Here is an 18,414-nt window from a genome sequence, read left to right on the forward strand (position 1 = left end):
TGGGGAAAAAAAGTGTTTCTGGGGCTCAAAGACGTCAAAGTCCTCCTGGCTCCCCTCCTCCCGCCTCGGCGAGGCCGGGCCACGACCCAGCTCTTACCGCCGCTGCTGCAGCCGCTCCTCCTCCGGCACCTTGAACACAAACCGCCTCTTGCTCCTGGTCCGCAGCATCTGCTTCTTGCTGCCGTCGGACGTGTCGGGCACGTTGAGGACCGTTCCTGCGGGAACGCAGAACGCCGCCGCCGGTCACGCAGTGGCCCTCGTGCTGCTGACACGCGGGGCCCCTCCTTCCCTCCGCGCGACACCTGCCGCGGGCGTCTTACCCGAGTTCTCGCTCTTGAAGTAGATCAAGCGGGGGGGCTCGCAGCTGAGCAGATTGAGGGTGCCCTCGGAGTTGAGCGGCCTTATCTGCGTCGGAAAGCAGAGAGGGGCGGTAGCCGCGGGCGCCGCCCGGGAGGACACCGGCCCCGCCCCGCCCCGCCCCGCCCCGCGGCCTTACCCTGCGCAGGCCGATGGTCTGCACCCACTCCATGGTGCGCACGTCGAACACGTCCACGCCGTACTCGCTGTACACCGTGACGTGGGAGGGGCTGCAACCTAGCGCAGACGAGCGGGGCGGCGTGAGCGGGCGCGGGCCCCCGCGCCCTCCGCCGCCCCCGCGGCCCCCCACGGGCAGCGGCCGGGCCCCGACCCCCGCGACCTTCGGGGAGCGCCGAGGAGGCCCCGCCGCCGTGAGCGGCGGGCTCACGGCCGGTGGGGCTTAGGAGCGTTCCCGGTCCCGCTCTAGAACCGTCCTTCCCTTCGGACTCGCGCGAACTCAACCGGATGTTTCAACGCTCTACCGTCACGTGTGTAACCGCACGGCTTTTTGCCACAGCACAGAGGCTGCAGGGGATTTGCTCACAAAGCTGGCTTTCGTACTTAGCTTTCTGTACGGTTATTGCAAACACAGGGACTTGAGGCCCAACGCGGCTGCTATTTGGGGAGGGGCGGAGCGCTCTCTTTTCTGAGGCAAGTTCTGTTAAGAGACACCGAGGAGTCCGGTTTCCGAGTAAGCGTTTAAGGTCTCCAAACAGAACTGCTTCGCTCCGGGGCGACAGCCCCGCGCCCCCACGCACCCGGCTGACCCACCGGCCCTTCCGGGGAGGTCGGCACACGCCTGGCCGTGAGGACCCGCCTGCCGTGAACCCCGGAGGGGGCTCCTTCCCTAAGGGACAGGGACGCCCCGGGGGGTCGTCCTGGTGACGGCAAGCCCGCCTAGGGCACCGAACATCACACACCGGTAAGCGTTGGCCCAGCTGGCGTTCGAAGCGGAGGGGACGTTCCCCACACTTAGAACTGTCGCGAAGAGAGAGGGAGCCGCGGCCGGGCTGCCAGGGACGGCGGGGCAGGCGGGAGGTACCCTGTCGTCACTCTGCCTCCCCCGAGTCCCCAGTTGCCACCCTGCAGAAATGCACGGCTCGGTCTCTGTTCCCGGTCCCTCTGCCTTCCGGGGTGGAGTTGAACTCCCTCGTGTCACGCGACACTTGCCGAAGCTGAATTTTTAAAAGAGCTCTGCCAATTCCCAACGGGCTACGTGGTCGGCCCTTCTCTTTCCAATGCAAAAAGGAAACCAGAAACAGGGTTTAGGAAGCAGGCAAGACGCTGGGACTCGCCGCCAGACCGTCTCAGAGGGGACAGGCCAGCAGACTTTGAGGTAACTTTCAGAGGACCTCTCTCCACCCGCAGGCGTCTGGGGCAGCTCCTCTCACGGGGGAATATGTGGGGCTTCATTTGCAAGGAGCCAGGAAGAGACCCGTGTGTGTGACCTCTAGTGATAGACTGAAGCGTCCAATCTCAAGAGAAATTTAAATTAAAAAGTCAACACCAGGGGCGCCTGGGTGGCTCAGCTGGTTGAGCGTCCGACTCTTCATTTCGGCTCAGGTCACGATCCCACGGTTCGTGGGTCTGAGCCCTGAGTCGACAGCACAGAGCCTGCTTGGGGTTCTCTCTACCCCTTCCATGCTCGCACTCCCTTTCACTCTCAAGATAAATCAATAAACTTTAAAAAAAGAAAAGTCAACAGGAGGGGCATGGGGCTGGGAGACTGACCGGCCTCCATTTGAGCCCGGTTCTGCTCTGCGCCCTATGCAAGCTACCTCTCCTCTGTGGCCCTCAGTGTCCTCCTTGGCAAGAAGGGACAGACTGTGCCCTCCCTATGTGACAGGGGACAGGTGAGAACACCCAAGAATGCTCAGCTCAGGGCCTGGAACATAGAGGCAAGAGAGTTAATAGCTCTGCAGCCTGCACGTTAAATACTTATTTTTGGTCAACTCTAAAACTGATTCGGTGTCTATAATGTGCACGTGGGACAAAAAGGCCACAAAGGTGGAGTAAGACCTGGAAAGGGAAGAACAGGGGCACCAGGTGTCCATGCCAGTCACACAGCCAGGACTCCAAACTCCTCACGCTCAGTGACCTTTCTACAATAAACTGTTCAAAAACTTAGGATTCTAGGGGCGCCTGGTTGAGTGTCCGACTTTGGCTCAGGTCATAATCTCACAGTTTGTGAGTTCGAGCCCCACGTTGGGCTCTGTGCTGACAGCTCAGAGCCTGGAGCCTGCTTTGGATTCTGTGTCTCCCTCTCTGCCTCTCCCCTGCATGCAGTCTGCCTCTCTCTCTCTCTCACTCTCAAAAACAAACAAACACCAACCTTAGGATTCTGAAGGAAAAGACTCTGATTGGCAGGGATCCTACGTGGCTCTGGGGCCATTCCTATGCAGTCTCCCACGAGGAGGACAGGAGGCGGCAAGGAAGGGACCGGAGAAGTGTCATGGCAACAGGCCTTGCCTCCTTCCCTGCTGGCCCTGGGCTGCCAGCACCTGCCTGCCTGTCTGCTGCACTGGCGCCCTTGGCTGGGGGCTAAGCAAGTCAGGAATCAGCCAGCGAGGCGGGAGAGCCAAAGGCTGGCACATCGATTGCCCCAAGGGCCTGACATCCTGGTTCCAGCACCCTTGGGTACACTGCCAGCTTGGCACGGCCATCAACCAGCCACCAAAAAAGGCTGTCCTTTTAGATATTAAGACCTGTGACCCCACCCCACCCCCACCAGCCCAAAATCCACGTGCACCCCGTGTCTAGTCTAATTACTCCCTGCTCTCTGTGCGACCCGCTGCTTGGACGACCCGGGTGACCAGGATACACGGAACAGGTGGGATCTGAGGCTGAGAGTCCAGCCTGAGCGATCAGACAGCGGCTGGGCGGGGTGTGGCCCTGTGGAACCCCCTCCAGGTCCTTGCTCACCAGGCTCAGGCCTCAATGACTTGTGTCCAGGGACTGCGTTCCACAGAAAACCACTGCAACTGAGCAAACACAGGAATGCAGCTCCTAGCACTTCCGGAAAACGTCCCTCTGGGACATTTACCGGACACTGGAGCTCAACTTTTTCTGGCTGCCAGAAACCTGTAACTTGTTTTTATTACCGTGTGAGCTTATAAACCATCCCTGTTGGGGCTCTCCGGCTGCGGGGCTCCCACAAGGCCCCGGCACTCGGGGACAGAAAGGTGCCTTGGGCTGGAGGCCGGCTCGAGAGGCAAGCCCGCCTGCAGCCCGCCCGCCGGCCGGTCTGAGACGCGGTGTCAGGACCACACCTTCTGAAGAAACCCACGGAGCCCGCCGCTCCAGCGCCTGAATGCTCAGCTAAGGGAACCGAGAGACAGACCAAAGCGAAACAGGACACGTGCTCACTGTCGATGTGAAAAGCGGCAACAGAGATATGGCAACAGAAAACATATACATACTACAGGCAACAGGCGCCGCAGGCCACATGAGCTCCTGCATGCGTGACCTCCGGCCTTGCGGGTCCACGTACAGTCCCATGTGGCTGAAGCAAAGCAGGTACTCCTCGCTTTTGAGCTCCACAGCACAAAGGGCATCAAAAGACTGCTGTGAGAGGAACGTGAGCGAGGGGTCACTGGGATTTACCAGGGTTAGAGCCTGCCCGTCCCCCTGGGGGCTCAGCACACAGAACCCAGAAGGGTAGCCCACACAGAGCTTGTCTTTGATCGCGGCCATCCACTGCACGGGGCCTGGGGCCACCAGCTCATTGAACTTCCTGTGGAAAGGCCTAGTTCTCTGGACCTCATAGCAGAGGACCAGCCGCTTCACGGCCGCGAACAGGCAGGTGGAAGAGCTCTTCTTCAAGGTTGCGGTCGCTATGAGCTGGCAGCCTTTTGTTTCCGGAAGCTTGATGTCGACATTGCTCTCCGCCCCATCAAAGGCAGACCACGGGCAGAGATGGACGTGGTGGTTGCGGCCGCAGAGGAGGACGGCGATTTTCTCTTTGGGAGCGAGCTCGATCTGGTACACTTTCTTGTAGTCGGCAACGCGGACGATCACTGCGGGGATGCAACGTCGGGTCTCAGAGCCGCTCGAGGGCAGCCGCGCGAGGGTGCCAGGAACCTCCCCACCGCTCCCTTCCCCGCAGTCGGCGTGGAGGGACGGCCCCATCATGCTCTAGAACGTGCCTCCACCCCCACCACACCTCACTGCCCTGCAGACGCCAGGGCAGCGCCCTCCTTGAGCGGCCCCCGGGGGCCACCATTCTAAGACCCCTGCCCCGCTCTGCCCGCCTCAGCACCAGGGCCCCGGCCTGGAGGTGGCGCTGGACGTCCTTCCAGCTCATCCCTGAGGCCAAGAACCCTCGGGTTGCATTTAGGGAACAAAGACTTGTCTCCAACCTCACTGGACCCTCAAGCTCTGCAAGCAGCTGCCAACCCCACCGGGCCCATAACATCGGGGGTATTGGATGTAGGACCTGCACTAAGGGCTCTCTGAGCAGAGCCCTGGATCTGGACCCTGAGGGACCAACGGGCCCCAGCAGGCCGGCAGCAGGTGACGTGCGTTCGCTCCGGGCTCGGCAGGAAGGGAACGCTGCCCACCCGGGAGCAGCCCCTCATTTCCAGGGGCGGTGCCCAGACCCTGGCCCAAGGCCCAGGCCAGTGCTGGTCTCCTTGTATTTCTGTCCCCGGACACAGGGCAGTGAGGAGGGGGAGACAGGAGATACTCTGCATTCTCCTGCCAGGCAGAACGAAATGTCAAAAATCTGAAGCAACAGAAGGGAAGTTCCTGTCAGGTCTCAGCACACGGAGGAATTCAGGAAACGTTCTTCCTTCTGGGAAGCTCCCCCGCCCCCGGCTGCCTATGCAGTCCTCTCCTAGACGAGCTCCGTGAGGGCCGTGAGCAGCTCACCCCCGGCCCCTGGGGCTGCTCTCTGCCCCGCACTGCACTCTGCGCTCGGAGGCACCGGTGAACGTTCCACGGCTACTAACGTCTGTCTTATCTGTCGCAAACTGCTTTTCTCAGCTGTCCGCCCTTCCCTTCCCTTGCGCGCTTCCCACATCACCAAACACATCCCAGCCCTCGCGGGTTTCTGCCACGCATCCCGCTCCCGTCTGCGCGAGCCCAGGACGGACAGGAGCCCCTGGGCACTCACCATCACGGGTCACCTCTATGACGTAGAGCCCTTCTTCCAGGCCGACCACGATCCTGTCCCCATCTGTCAAGGCAGGAGAGGTAAAAACACAAAGTCAGCGCTACAGGCGCGCCATTCGCTTCTCAGAGCAGGTGCGGGAATACATTCGAACGGACGACGCGGCCGTGGCCTTCGTGTGCTGGCGCGCTCAGGTCCGGCCCCGCAGCACCCCCCAGATGCGCTGCCGTCCGTGCTGGGAGAGCGCGGCCCCACGCGGCCCCCGGCACGCACCCACGACGGCGGCGCTCAGGACGGCCTTGATGAGAGGCAGCGTGCTGTCGTAGGCCTCCTGCGGGACGTGCACGATCTGGTTCCTCAAGCGGTTCTTGTGGAGGATCGACTGCAGTCCTTCTAGAATCCCAACCCACTTCCTCTTTTCGTTCTCATTTTCTGTCAGAATGAGCAGTGAGCTGGTCTTAGAAGGTGTCCCTAAGAGAGAGGCTGTCACCTTCATGACAGACAAAGAGAAGAGCCATAAGACAACCAAACCACAGCAAACCGACGCCCCCAGCCTGGCCCGGCCACCACCTCGCACCGGAGGTGGGCAACAGGAGGGCGTGCTTCCCAGCACCGTGACTCGGGCGCCCGCGGAGGGTGTGAGGGGCTCTGCGGCTGGACACGGGCAGGGGCACGGCGATAAACAGGCACCCCGCGTCCCTTCCTTGTCAGGTTCTAGTTAACTCCACTCTTGCCAAAACCGTCAGTAGTTGTCCCATTTAAAAACTGATTTGTCGGGGCGGCTGGGGGGCTCAGTCCGTCGAGTGTCGGGCTGCAGCTTAGGTCATGATCTCGCAGTTTTTGTCTCACAAGTCCTAGCCCCGCGACGGGCTTGTGCTGCCAGCTCAGGAGGGCCTGGAGCCTCGTCTGGATTCTCTGTCTCCCTGTCTCTCTGCCCTGCCCCTACTCACACACGGTTTCTTTTTTCCTCAAAAATAAATAAAAACATCGAATAAAACAGAAACTGATTTCTTGAATGCCCTTGTTATAATTAAAAGCAGATTCTCAGAATGTGTACAGGAAAAACAGAATCTCCAACAAAAGTGCTTTGCCCAAACATGCCTCCCTGTGAGAATCCCTGGGCAGTTGAAGCTCCTACAGAAGGATCACCTTGTAAGCAACGGTGGCAGCTTTCTGTGTTGTACGTAAGAGGCAGTTTCTGAATTGAAAGGAGACTTAATGAAAGAGGCTTCCTGGATTCCATTTGGTGGTCAGCCAAACTTCTACCGTATTTATAAAATATCCCCAACGTGGGTACCTGGGGAGCTCAGTCGGTTAAGCGTCTGACTCTTGGTTTGGGCTCAGGTCCCGATTTAACAGTTTTGCGAGTTTGAGCCCCGCATCAGGCTCCGTGCTGACAGCGTGGAAACTGCTTGGGATTCTCGGTCTCCCTCTCTCTGCCCCTCCCCCACTCAGGCGGTCTCTCTCTCTCTTTCAAAATAAGTAACTTGTGGAGGGGTTGGGGGGATTCTTTCCCCATCCCACAATCTGTCAGAAGCTTCCTAATGGCGCACCGTCTAACGTAAACTCAGTGGGGGTGGGGGGGAGGGGCCTCTCCACCTCAGCCAACAACGGTGCTGAGAAACTGGCTTCTTCCTGTTTCGCTCCAGGTAGTGGCCACTGAGTCCCAGGAAGGAAAGCTGCGGCGGCACACTGCACCCGTGAAGGGCGACGTGGCGGCTCCCAGCGTCAGGCACGTCGTGACCGGAGTCACAGACACACACAGCGGCTGAGGTGCAGGACGGAAGTCAGTGCCAGTGAGGTGGGGGAGACGGGGCCTAGGAAGGAGGGACCCCAACACGAGGGAAGGAATCAGGGGGGCAGGAGGTAGAGGAAGAGGAGGTCCACCCTGGACCGGCTAGCCCCTTGCTACGGCACATCGAAATGCTCCGAAAAAGAACCGTTATTTTAACCATGGGAGTTCTTTCTTATGATTAGTAAAACATCTCTAAGAAACAAAAAAAAAGCATACCCTGAATATACACGGGACATCTCGGCGAGAAGCATGTATGACATCTGAGGCCAGGACCGAGCTCACCGAGAACTCCTCGTCCCTGGTAAGAAACAGAACACTCGGGATATCAGAAAGAAACGTGCACGTGGGCCGGTCCTCCGCCCCACTTATGGGAAAGGATACAGAAGGAGGCGGGCCCCTTGCCTCCACCTGGGTAAGAGAGCACGCTGACAAAGCCAACAGATGACTCAAGGACCCTGCACGCGTTTCAGTGGTTAGGGACGTGGGAGAACAGAAGCTCCTTCCCTGGGTCACACCGTTCTCATCTGTGTCAGACGCCTCCGGTCACAGACACGTCACCGAACTGGCCCCTACTTGGCTACGATCAGGTGGCCGCTTGGTGATGGCCCCTAAGGAAGGGGGTGCAATGTGCCAAAGTGCGGGAGGGCCCGTGTCCGATACCCTCCGAGTCCTGGGCTCCACACCTAACACCAAGTCCCCGTGCCGCCTGCCAGCCAGCGGCCTCTTCGTCACGAGGCTGGGGCCCATCCGAGCCCAGTGACGGATGTGCAGTGGGGGCCGCCACGGAGGTGACCCCGCTACGCTTCTGTCCCTGAGGCCGTCGTCAGGGCGCCTGCCGCAGCCCGCCGTCCCCAAGAACAGCTGGGGACAGAGGTGCCGGGCCCTAGCCCAGGGTGGGTGCCAACGGGCGGAGGGGACTCCGGGCCCTGGGCTGAGCGCGTCCCTTGTGCTGACTCCGCCCCGCCGGCCTCCCAGGTCTGATGCCAGGAGGGCCCGTGATGAGATGAGGTGTAGGAGAGGGTGTCGTGCAGCAAAGCCCAGGGCTCTAGATCGCTGTCACAAAGGGTACTCTCGGGTTCTGACACCTTAGGCTGCACAGTGTGTCCCTGGGGTATGTTCTCCCTGCTCTTGGGACGTGTCATTTTCTTATGTTTTACAAACGCCTACCTGGCAAACCGTAGTGTGCAAAAATACCCAGGCTGCTACAGCACGCACTCTACGTGCGTACAATGTGCACGGATGCGAAGGTGTGACGGGGTTAAAGATCACCAAGCAGCACAGTAAGTCGGAACTCACACGATAGGACAGACCACACAGGACACGCACCTGAGGTCCAGGACCTGGCTGGCGACAACGCCAGGCTGGGTGGATTTTCCTTCAGGCAGGTCGTAGAGGAAGAGCTTGCAGTCACAGACCACCGCGTAAGCCCGCTGCCACCCCTTCTTCACCCCGGTAGGCTTTGGGACCTACAGGGAACAGTGGCCACATTCCAGTCCACGCAGCGGAGGCCGCGGCCCCGGGAGACGTCCCGCCCGTGGTTTCCTTCCAGCTGCCGAACGGCTGGCCCGCTCCTCCGGGGACAGCCCCCTCGCGCCCTTCCCAGGCTGGTGCCAGGGCCGGGTCCGGGCCCGGGCAGACTCAGGCACTACTGGGGAGGGATCCACACGTGATACAAGGTGATGCACGGGCCAAGGCGGACGAGTCAGCAGACAGGCGTGTTCGCAGCACACACAGCTGCGAGGCTGCGGCCGGAGGCTGTCCGGACACAGTGGTTTTCAGGCGGCACTTGGCCACGGAGCCCTGCCTTTAAATGCACGGCCCAGAAGGCGGGGACAAGGGGCTCTGGCAGACGGAGATGTTTCTGTGGGGTCCTCGGAACCCGGGCCCCAGTGCCTTAGTGCCCAGGAAGGGAGGCCTCCCAGGAGCAGCGCGAAAGTCACTTCACAAAGCAACCAAGGACAGCCCTCGGGAGCAGTGGGGTGTGGCTCTCGTGTCATGGCGCCCGAGGCCAGGAGAGCTGAGGCGGCGGAACCCCGGTCTCCGCGCGTCCTACCTTGACGTAGCCCTTGTAGGCCGTCCCTATGCCTCTCTGCACGTCCACGCCGAGCGGCCGCTTGGACTGCTCAGGAGGGATGGGGCACACCTGGGGAGCGCTGTCTCTGCAGGCCACGTGGCAAGCGAAGGAGCACACTGGAAAAGTGCAGGGGTGGGGGGGGGGGCACGGCCGTCAGAGCCCGCCTCCTCCGGGGCAGGACAAGGCTCAGTAATCACCTCCCCGAGTCGCAGGAAGGGTCCAGACACCCAGTGCAGCCAGCACATTCTGGAACACAGGCCCCACAGAGCCCCGGGACCCTGGCACCAAGCAGCTCTCCGGCAAGCTGGCGGGGCCCTCGCGGGGAGGCGAGGGCTGGCGTTGGGGGCGCGGCCGCAGAGCCACACTACTCTCCCGGGAAGCCGCGCCTCGCTGCCACAGGCGTGTGACAGGGCAGTGGCTTCAAGGACACACAGGTGTGCTGGCAGCCGATCAAAAGGCCTGCCAGTAACAAAGGGAAAGGCTGCTGCTACCAGGTAGAACACAAAGCTGTTTTGCAGAGCACCCCCCGCCCAGCTGCTGTCGCTTGTGTGACTTCGGCAGGCGGCTCATCTGTGAGACGGGTGATCAAATGCCCTGAACGTGTCTTGCTGCCCAATGCGAGTGCAGCGCCCGACCCCGGGCGGGAGCACAGCAGGGGAGACACAAAATACCGGCTTATCCTCAGACGCCATAATAACGGAGAAGCTTAAAGTCCTGTTTACTCTCTGCTCTTCCTGATTTTCCAGGACCCTGCATGTTTCGTATTACGGCAAACAATACTCGGCTCTCCCAGTGCAGCGAGGACCCCTCCTGAGTGTTCACAAAGCTACAGAGAGAGGACCCGCCCTCGACTGGCTCACAAATAGGCTTCCCTTCAGCTGCACCTGACCTTGGAGTAATTCCCTCCCGGGACAGGCCCCCCCCCCCCCCCCAGCCCCGGCCTTGCCTCAAGGCGCAGGGCCCACACTCACCCTCGCAGGCGTAGCCCTGGCGGACCAGCCCCACCATCAGGGAGGTGCAGTGGCTGCACTGTGTGGGGCTGGAGAAGGACTTGATGCTGAACTGGTGAGCTTTTGGCTGGAGGAAGAATATCGAGAAGGTGAGACCCAGGCTCTGAGCAGAGACCATCTGTTTATGGTCAAGTTTATAAACTCGGCCATGGCCTTGAAAGGTCGAAAAGGTGCAGTTTCACTTTGAGATGTACGTGCTAACCAGAGAGGAGTGCTTAACACCCATCTACAGAGCTGGAGCCTGAAAGTAAGTCAAGTTTCCTTCCGTGAGCTTTGGTCTGGTCTTGCTACCAAAACACCACAGGGGGATGGGTAGGGCCGCTGTGGTACCACGGCTGCCACTGACTCTGGAGCAAGCTCCGTGCCTCCTGGAGGCCCCTGGGGGGACCGCCCCCACAGCTGCCCTTGCACATGAGACCGAAAAGACAAGCAAGGAATGGACGGCAGCCCTGTTCTGGAGAGCAAAGGCCTGGACAGACCCCCGTCCCATTGGGAGGACAGACACGAGGACACAATCACGGGAGGCTGAGCAGAGGAACAAGCCGCAGACATGAAGGATGGTGAGTCTACACAGCTCCGACACAGCAAAACGAAAGGACTGTTACTCGGGGACGCAAATACTATAAAACCATTTGTAAGAAGCAAGGGAGCAGTGAACACGAGATGCGGACAGCAGTCCACCTGACCCGACTGTGCAAGAAGCTAAGTCCAAAGCCCAACAAAATCAAGGTCTTGTCCCTAGCTGGCACGGCTGCCTATGGTTGAGGCCACGTCTGCGTGAAAAGGAAAACAAAACGCATCTAAATGTGTGAAGCCAAACGCTAAGCCTGGAAACACAACTGGAGCTCTGGGGTCAGTGCCGGACCTTCTGCGCTGGCGCCTGACTCTCCAGATGTGCTTCTGGAAAAGACAGGTGAGAAAACTGCACATTTGGTGCAGCCCCCCTACTCTGGGGACACGCCTTCCCACGAGCCACAGGGTTCTCTACTGCTGGAAGTGCAGACAGGTAAGCGGAAGGAAGTTTGCAGAAGGAACACAGTAGATACACAACACAGAGTGGTCACCATCAGAGAAGGGAACGTGATCCAGAAAATGAAGGAAAACGAGAGGAGTTCTGAACTTTCCCAATTAGAATGTGACAACTTGTCATTGATTTAATTAAGGAAACACAGGGTCCAGACGCTTCCTGGGCCACACACTGTTCACAGCAAACCATTAACAGGACACAAGGGTCTCACCGTGTCTACAAAACCAATGAGCCTATCTTATTCATACAGTTACCTTCTAAAATAGAGAAGGTGCCACGGGTGAAAGCAAGGGCCCTACCTTTGGTCCAGCCAGAGCGAGGGGCTGCGTGGTGGGCAGCGGCACGGTGGGCGGCCTCTGTGGGGCCCGAGCCATGTCCTGGGGACAAGCAGGCACAGGTGAGCATCCTCTTAGCTCAGTACTGCTCTAACATGTCAGACCCTGCTTGGGATTCATTTCTCCCTGGAACTGATTAATAATGAACTGCATTTTTAATTTACTACATTGTTGAGACATCTGTCTGCGCTCATGCAGCCGATGCACGGGCAGTCCCTCGGAGATACGAGTCAGGCCCAGCAGCTGGCGATGGGATCTGGCTACAAGGTGTGACGCAGGACCGGGGGGGCCACCTTGGCACGAGGGCAGCCTCTGTTCACCGAGGGCAGCATGGGGCACACGGGCATGGGGGTGGCGGGTCCCGAGGTTCTCGCAGGGTAGTATATGGTATGACACTGCTTACTTCTTGCTGCTCTGTGCTTGCAGCCACAGACACCGACGGGGACACCTCTGGCTTCGGGGCTTGTGTTTCCTGCTCCCCAGTGGAGCTGCTCTGTGAAAATAAAGGCAAAGAAACAGTGGGAAGGAGAGAACTACAGAAGCCACACTCTGATTCCGTGGTCTGTGTTTAGAGAGTGTTCCACCGGGGACCCAAGGTCCTGGCCCCAGCTCTGGCTCCCATCTGACCCCACCTCACTCACAGCCAGCCTGCCTTCCCTGAGGACCACTACCCATGGCATTCTAAGACCAGAGTGATGACTGTGGGGTCTGTCAAGTCACAGCTGTTACCGAAGGCCAGAAGCTCCAAGCCTCCCCCTCCAGCCAAAGCCCTTGCTCACATTCTCCCCACGGCCCTGTGTAAGGGGCAGAAACTGGAAACCACCAAGCCACTGTTGTCGTTCAGAAATGATTTCATCCATACCTGGTATCGTTGAGATAAAGGAGTCAAATGTTTTTGACCTCATTTCAGGGATCAAGAAGAAATTCTGAGATCAATCGGGGTCTGTGGGCCTATGGCCAGAAGCAAGAATTTCCCTGAAAGCCTTATGACACGGGGAAGCAATGTTTTGTTCTAAGCACTCAAGGTTCCCAAATTAATTTCAGTTTGAAATTGAAGCTAAAGCTTTGAATCTAATTTGAAGCTATTCTAAAACCACTTAAAAATGACCTCATTTGGGGGCCCCCCTGGGTGGCTCAGTCGGTGAAGCACCCAACTTCAGCTCAGGTCATGATCTCATGGTTCGTGAATTCAAGCCCTGCATCAGGCTCTGTGCTGACAGCTGTCTCTCTCTCTCTCAAAAATACATAAACATTAAAAAAAATTTTTTTAAATGACCTCATTTGGAGTGTTATTATTTCCTGACGAAAGGCTATTGCTATTTAAACAGACACACATAAACCATGCGTGTGTGCAGTGAGCGGGAGCGAGCGCTGGGACACAGAAGTAGCTGGGCTAGGCTCCTACAGGGGCAGTCTGCAGCTGTTACCCTGTGTTCCACACTGAGATCCCAATCAAGCAAATCAGAGAAACACTTTCCAAAAGTTGTAATTAACAAGGTTCCTGTAGAAGGAGCCCAATTCAGCTGGGAAGGTAGCACAGCACATAAACACCGCAGTTTGTGAATTTGTTAATTTCACAAGGGAGATGCTACACCAATTAGCTAATTATCAAAGCTACAACAGTAAGCAAATTTCTCCCATAAATACGGTATGTTACACGCGTTAGCGTTCCATCTCTCCATGAACAAGGAGCGAGAGAATATTAAGAAACCTGACTGGTTTCACTTGGTTGGTCCAAGGATGGGAATTAAGGGCAAGGAGTCGTCCACGACTGAGGGCTGCTAGGGACACAGGGAGGGCGTGGGGGCCAGCCTCAGCAGCGACTGCTGCTTCCCAAGAGGCTAGCAGAGAAGATGTGGGGGAGGCAGCGTCGTTGATGGTGACAGAAGCGAGGAACAGAACCGTCACTCCCCAACCAATGAAAACTTGCATAAAAATACAGTGATTCCATCACCGTGGCCAATCATTCTAACAGTTAACAACATGTTTAATAGGGAGAAAGCAGGGTAGAAGCTTCTAAAAGACGATTCTCAGGTCTGGAAACACCTCCTGACAAACCCAGACTCTGACCAAGGATTTGCTACTTAAACCACAGAGGTAAGGAGGGACCGAGACCAAACACGAAGACGGCAGGAGTGCTGACTCCCCGGACACGGTACCAAGATTACGGCCTCCATCTAGCTCCGTGACAAAACCTCCCGACTGGCTGTCTACAGTGGCGCCGAGTTCGGGCTGAAACCACCTGCCCCAGGGATCGCTACTCTTGCTCTAATTCTGTGTCTAACGCCGCTCTCCTGGCCGCCTCCATCCCGTTAACAACGGCAGCCCTCGGGTTGCCGCGATGTGTCTAGCGCTCCAGCAGTGAGAGAGGGACGAGACTTACGAAGCAGGACGTTTCTCAAAGAACCGCCGTGTGGGGACCAGGTAAATCTATCTGCTGCTTAAAACTCAGGCCTTCAGGGAAGAGACGAGCATCACCAACTTGACAAGAAACCATTCTGACAGGTGAACATGAGCAGGTGTGAGCCAGAGCAGCAGGACCCACGCAAGCCTACTTGATTCTGTAAGAACCGCTGCCAGGCACGGGCTGCTGGCCTTCGCCAACCCGCGGGCACAAGGCTGCTGGCGGACGGACATCCGGCAGCCTTCCCGACGGCTCGACGCTTACGAAGGGGCGGGGCGGGGCCTGGCAGACGCCACCTCCGCCTGACGCCGAAAGCATCACGAAGCCTACACACTCGGGACGTCCACATCCCGTGCGGCATCCCTGCCACAATGTCCAACCCACGTCAAATCAGCCATCAGACAAATCCGAAGCGTAGGACACTCAGTGAGACGACTGGTACAGATACTACAAAAATACCAATGTTATAAAGGGTGGGGGTGGGGGTGGGGGAGAAACTGGGACACTGTTCCAGATCAAAGACTAAATGCGACTTAAGAGCTCTGCTTGGACCCTGACAAGGGGAGGCAAACCAGCCGTAAAGGACACTCAGGGACAAGGGACATGTAAAACACGCGTGCTCTACTACAGCATCAGTGCAAAGGTCTCGTGCAGGACAATGACATTATGGTTGTGTTAGGAGAACATCCTTCATCTTAGGAAACAAACACTGGGGCGTTAGGAGAAAATGGCAGGGAGAGATACCTATGTGTTTACTATAGTATTCTTTCAACTTGCCTGCAGGCTTAACGTTTTCTTAAAAAAAAAAAAAAAAAAAGATGGAAATCAATGAAAACGACGACATGCCATCAGAAGTCCCATTAATGAGATTTGTTTTCGCTATTTTTACTTTCTGGCTTACTTCAAGGGTTGCTAGCAAGGGTCCACCCCTATCGTCTGGAGAGAAGCGGTAAAGAAGGCACTGGGTCCGCGGGCAGCGCACAAAGGGAGAGATGGGACTCACTCGGAGTGGCTCCCTCGGGCCGCCCCGCCTACGCGGTGCGGGTGGCTGAGCAGGGGCGGGCCACGGCAACAATCCTCCCCAACCACCCGTCCGCCCACCCCACGGGGGCCACCGGAGACCAAACCGGAGGGCCATACAGAAGTCACTGAAGTGGTAATGAGACTGGCTTAGTCTTCATTTGCGGCAGGGTGGGAATGTGTATTTAGAAACCCGCCTGAGGGGTGCCTGGGTGGCTTAGTAGGCTAAGTGAACGACTTTGGCTCAGGTCATGATCTCACGAGGGTTTGAGCCCCTGTGCTGACAGCTCAGAGTCTGGCACCTGCTTCGGATTCTGTGTCTCCCTCTCTCTCTGCCCCTCCCCCACTCGCGCTCTGTCTCCGTCTCAAAAATAAACATTAAAAAAAATGTTTTTTTCATAAAAAAAATAAAAATAAAAACCCGTCTGAGATGCTCACCACACAGCCAGAAGCCAGTGCCGACTCTTCCCTGAAGATGCTGAGCACTTTCTTAGCTTCCACTTAAGTCTGGGGAAGCATCTCTGCGAGCATTTCCGGTACCTTAAATGTCTCTAACCTCACCCATTTGACACCCTGGGTCACTCCTAGGTCAGCACGACAGAGAAAACTGTCAGGTGTCAGTTTACTAGTGTGTTTGTGGCCCCACCGGTGGTCAGAGCATGTCCTACCAACTCTAACTTATCACAAATTCATTTGTCACTTTTTAGAATAACTACTTACTCTAAATGTCAGATCGTGTCCAAGAGGTGCAGTGTTGAAATACTCAAAAATAGAATCCTGAAAATCTGGAAGTTTCAATCCTATAAAAAAGAAACAGACTAGTCAAGGCAAATTTAAAAGACCATCTGTGCTCCCATGGGGAGACTCAGCACCATCAAGATGTCAATTCTCCTTAACCTAACGGATAAATCTGATGTGATTCTAGTTAAGTTCATTTGGAGAGTGTCTCAGAAGTCCTTAAAAAAGGGGGTTGGGGGAGGAGACCTACTAGATACTAAATCAGATTTACTGAAACCTCTTTCATCACAATCCAGTGGTTCCTGCCAGTGAACAGTGAACAGGGCAGGAAATCCAGAAACAGACTCAAGTGCCCATGGTGACCTCATGTGGTAAGAGTCACATACAAAATCGGTAGGGAGAGGAACTTCTCAATAACTGGTATTAGACGACCAGCCACAGGAAAAAGATAAAACTAGAAACTAGATCCACAACTCAAAATGCACATCAGAGTAAATTTCAAATGGACCAGTAATCCACATTTAAAAAATGAAACCTGTATACAAGTATTAGAAAATATGAGTGAATTATTTGAGTACCTGGGGACTCAGAAATATTCCCCTGTAACTGAAAAAAGGGGAAAAAATGACAAATGTGATGCACAAAAAAAAAAAAACAAAAAAAACAAAAAAACCTTATGCTTGGTAAAAAATATAAGCAAAATAAGAATGACAGAAGACAAACTGGGAAAATATTTGCAACTTTCATCACAAACAAAAGGCTCTATATATTCTATCCTCCATCTACAAAAAGTTTCTAGAAAAAAAACTTACTCTGAATTTTAAAAAGTGAGCAAAAGATACAAATACATAAAAATCACAGAATAAGAAAATCTCAAGGCGCGTGGGTGGCCCAGGCAGTTAAGCGTCCAACCCTTGATTTCAGCTCAGGTCATGACCTTGCGCTTTGTGGGACTGAGCCCTGAGTTGGGCTCTGCGCTGACAGTGCAGAGCCTGCTTGGGATTCTCTCTCTCCTTCTCTCTCTGCCCCTCCCCTGCTCACAAGTAAACATTAAAGAAAAAAAGAAAAGAAACACAAATAGCCCTTAAACATACAAAAGGTGCTCAATCTTGCTCGTAAGAGGGACGCAAGCACAATATGTATTCTAATGCTCCTTCCCACCTGTTCACTGTGTGCTCACACTGTGTGCACGCGGCTGTGGGGCAGCAGCCGTCGCCTGCGCGTGGGCAGGGACACACGTGCACAAGCCTCTGGGCGGCCGCGGTCACCGCCAGCATCAGCGCAAGCATGCTTACTCCTTAACCGGCACTCCCACTTCCAAAAATCTACCCCCACGTACCCCACAGGAACAGGACATGTTACCCACACACGGCTACTCCTTACAGCACCTGCTGTGACAGCGAGGGAACAGCCCGACCCCCGTCCGTAGCCCCCAGCAGGGTGTGGTGCCGCCGGGACGGGACCGGGCCACCTCTCATGCCGCGGCCCTACCCACTCACAGATCGGAGGCCCCAGCAGGCTGCCTCGTATGATCAGGGGGACACGGATGGGTGACTCTACGTACACGTGTATTTGCTTTGCACTTCCAAGAGGAAACAGGAAGGATAAGCCACAAACTGTGGTTACCTTCGAGAAAGGCATATTTGAACATACGCTACCTCAGAATATTGGCTTCAAAATCATGTTAAGTGCTTTCTTTATATAACTAAAAACTATTAAATCTAAAATAAAACCATGCTGTTAAAAAAAAACTTATATTTAAATACTTCAGAAGCTTATAATTTACCAGTATCTGCTCTAAATTTTTCTTCCATCTTTTTCTTCAAAATTTCCATTTCTTCTAATAATTCTCTATTTTTGGCTTCGGAATCCTTTAGTTTACTAAAACAAAAAATAAAAAATAGAAGGCTTTAAGTACCCTGAGAACAGATATCTACACGTTGATTCAGTGAGTGTCAAAATGTGAGGGCAGGGGTTAATTTCCAGTGCCTGGGAAAGTGCCGGAACATGGCAGGCTCCCCGCTGCGAACGGAAACACAAATCCACTCTTGGCATGGGTGAGTCCGCTGAGCACGTTACAGAGATTACAGATATTTGAGAATTATAAACAGACATGGATTTTCAAAATTATGGTTAATGAAGGTGTATCTGGGGGCCCTCGTGGAGTTTCCGACCCTCCCAGTCTCTTTCCAAATGAGTCCTTTGTCCTCCGAGGACACACCACCCAGATTACTCAGCCATCAGACCTCCAAATGTCATTCCCACAACCAGCGAGACAGCGGGCTGCCCGAGACCACGACCACCGCCTGAGCACAGCTGCTGGGGGGGCGGGCCTTGGTTCCTACGCCTTCCTGCAGGGACAGAGCAGTCAGGCTGCTGCAGTGACCTGGCCAGGAGGCGAGCGGTGCAGTCCAGCAGCTGAGTGGGGGTTCTGCACCGAATTAGCAGGTGATGCTGGCTGACCTACACCTCTCTGCATCTCGCTGTCCTCATCTGTAAAATGGGGCTCTAGGGGCGCCTGGGTGGCGCAGTCGGTTAAGCGTC

General features: G+C 56.0%; 1 protein-coding gene and 1 long non-coding RNA gene across 2 annotated transcripts in view; one reads left to right on the forward strand and one right to left on the reverse strand.

The window, feature by feature from the left end:
• Positions 1-18,414, reverse strand: part of CDC42BPB (CDC42 binding protein kinase beta) — a 102,915-nt gene that overhangs the window by 8,792 nt on the left and 75,709 nt on the right. Inside the window, exons 20-33 of the mRNA XM_023256085.2 lie at positions 17,657-17,751; positions 15,853-15,932; positions 12,112-12,201; positions 11,673-11,750; positions 10,308-10,413; positions 9,316-9,452; positions 8,589-8,728; positions 7,479-7,560; positions 5,741-5,957; positions 5,471-5,533; positions 3,777-4,373; positions 497-594; positions 321-405; positions 98-215 (exon numbers count right to left, since the gene is read on the reverse strand). Coding sequence (XP_023111853.2) covers positions 98-215; positions 321-405; positions 497-594; positions 3,777-4,373; positions 5,471-5,533; positions 5,741-5,957; positions 7,479-7,560; positions 8,589-8,728; positions 9,316-9,452; positions 10,308-10,413; positions 11,673-11,750; positions 12,112-12,201; positions 15,853-15,932; positions 17,657-17,751 — 1,986 coding nt within the window. The remainder of the gene's footprint in view (positions 1-97; positions 216-320; positions 406-496; positions 595-3,776; positions 4,374-5,470; positions 5,534-5,740; positions 5,958-7,478; positions 7,561-8,588; positions 8,729-9,315; positions 9,453-10,307; positions 10,414-11,672; positions 11,751-12,111; positions 12,202-15,852; positions 15,933-17,656; positions 17,752-18,414) is intronic.
• Positions 214-9,594, forward strand: LOC123386214. Its single transcript, XR_006600026.1, has 2 exons — positions 214-1,693; positions 7,117-9,594. It is a non-coding gene; the product is annotated as an uncharacterized LOC123386214 (long non-coding RNA).

The sequence above is a fragment of the Felis catus genome, chromosome B3, assembly GCF_018350175.1.
Source record: "Felis catus isolate Fca126 chromosome B3, F.catus_Fca126_mat1.0, whole genome shotgun sequence".
Classification (NCBI taxonomy): domain Eukaryota; kingdom Metazoa; phylum Chordata; class Mammalia; order Carnivora; family Felidae; genus Felis; species Felis catus.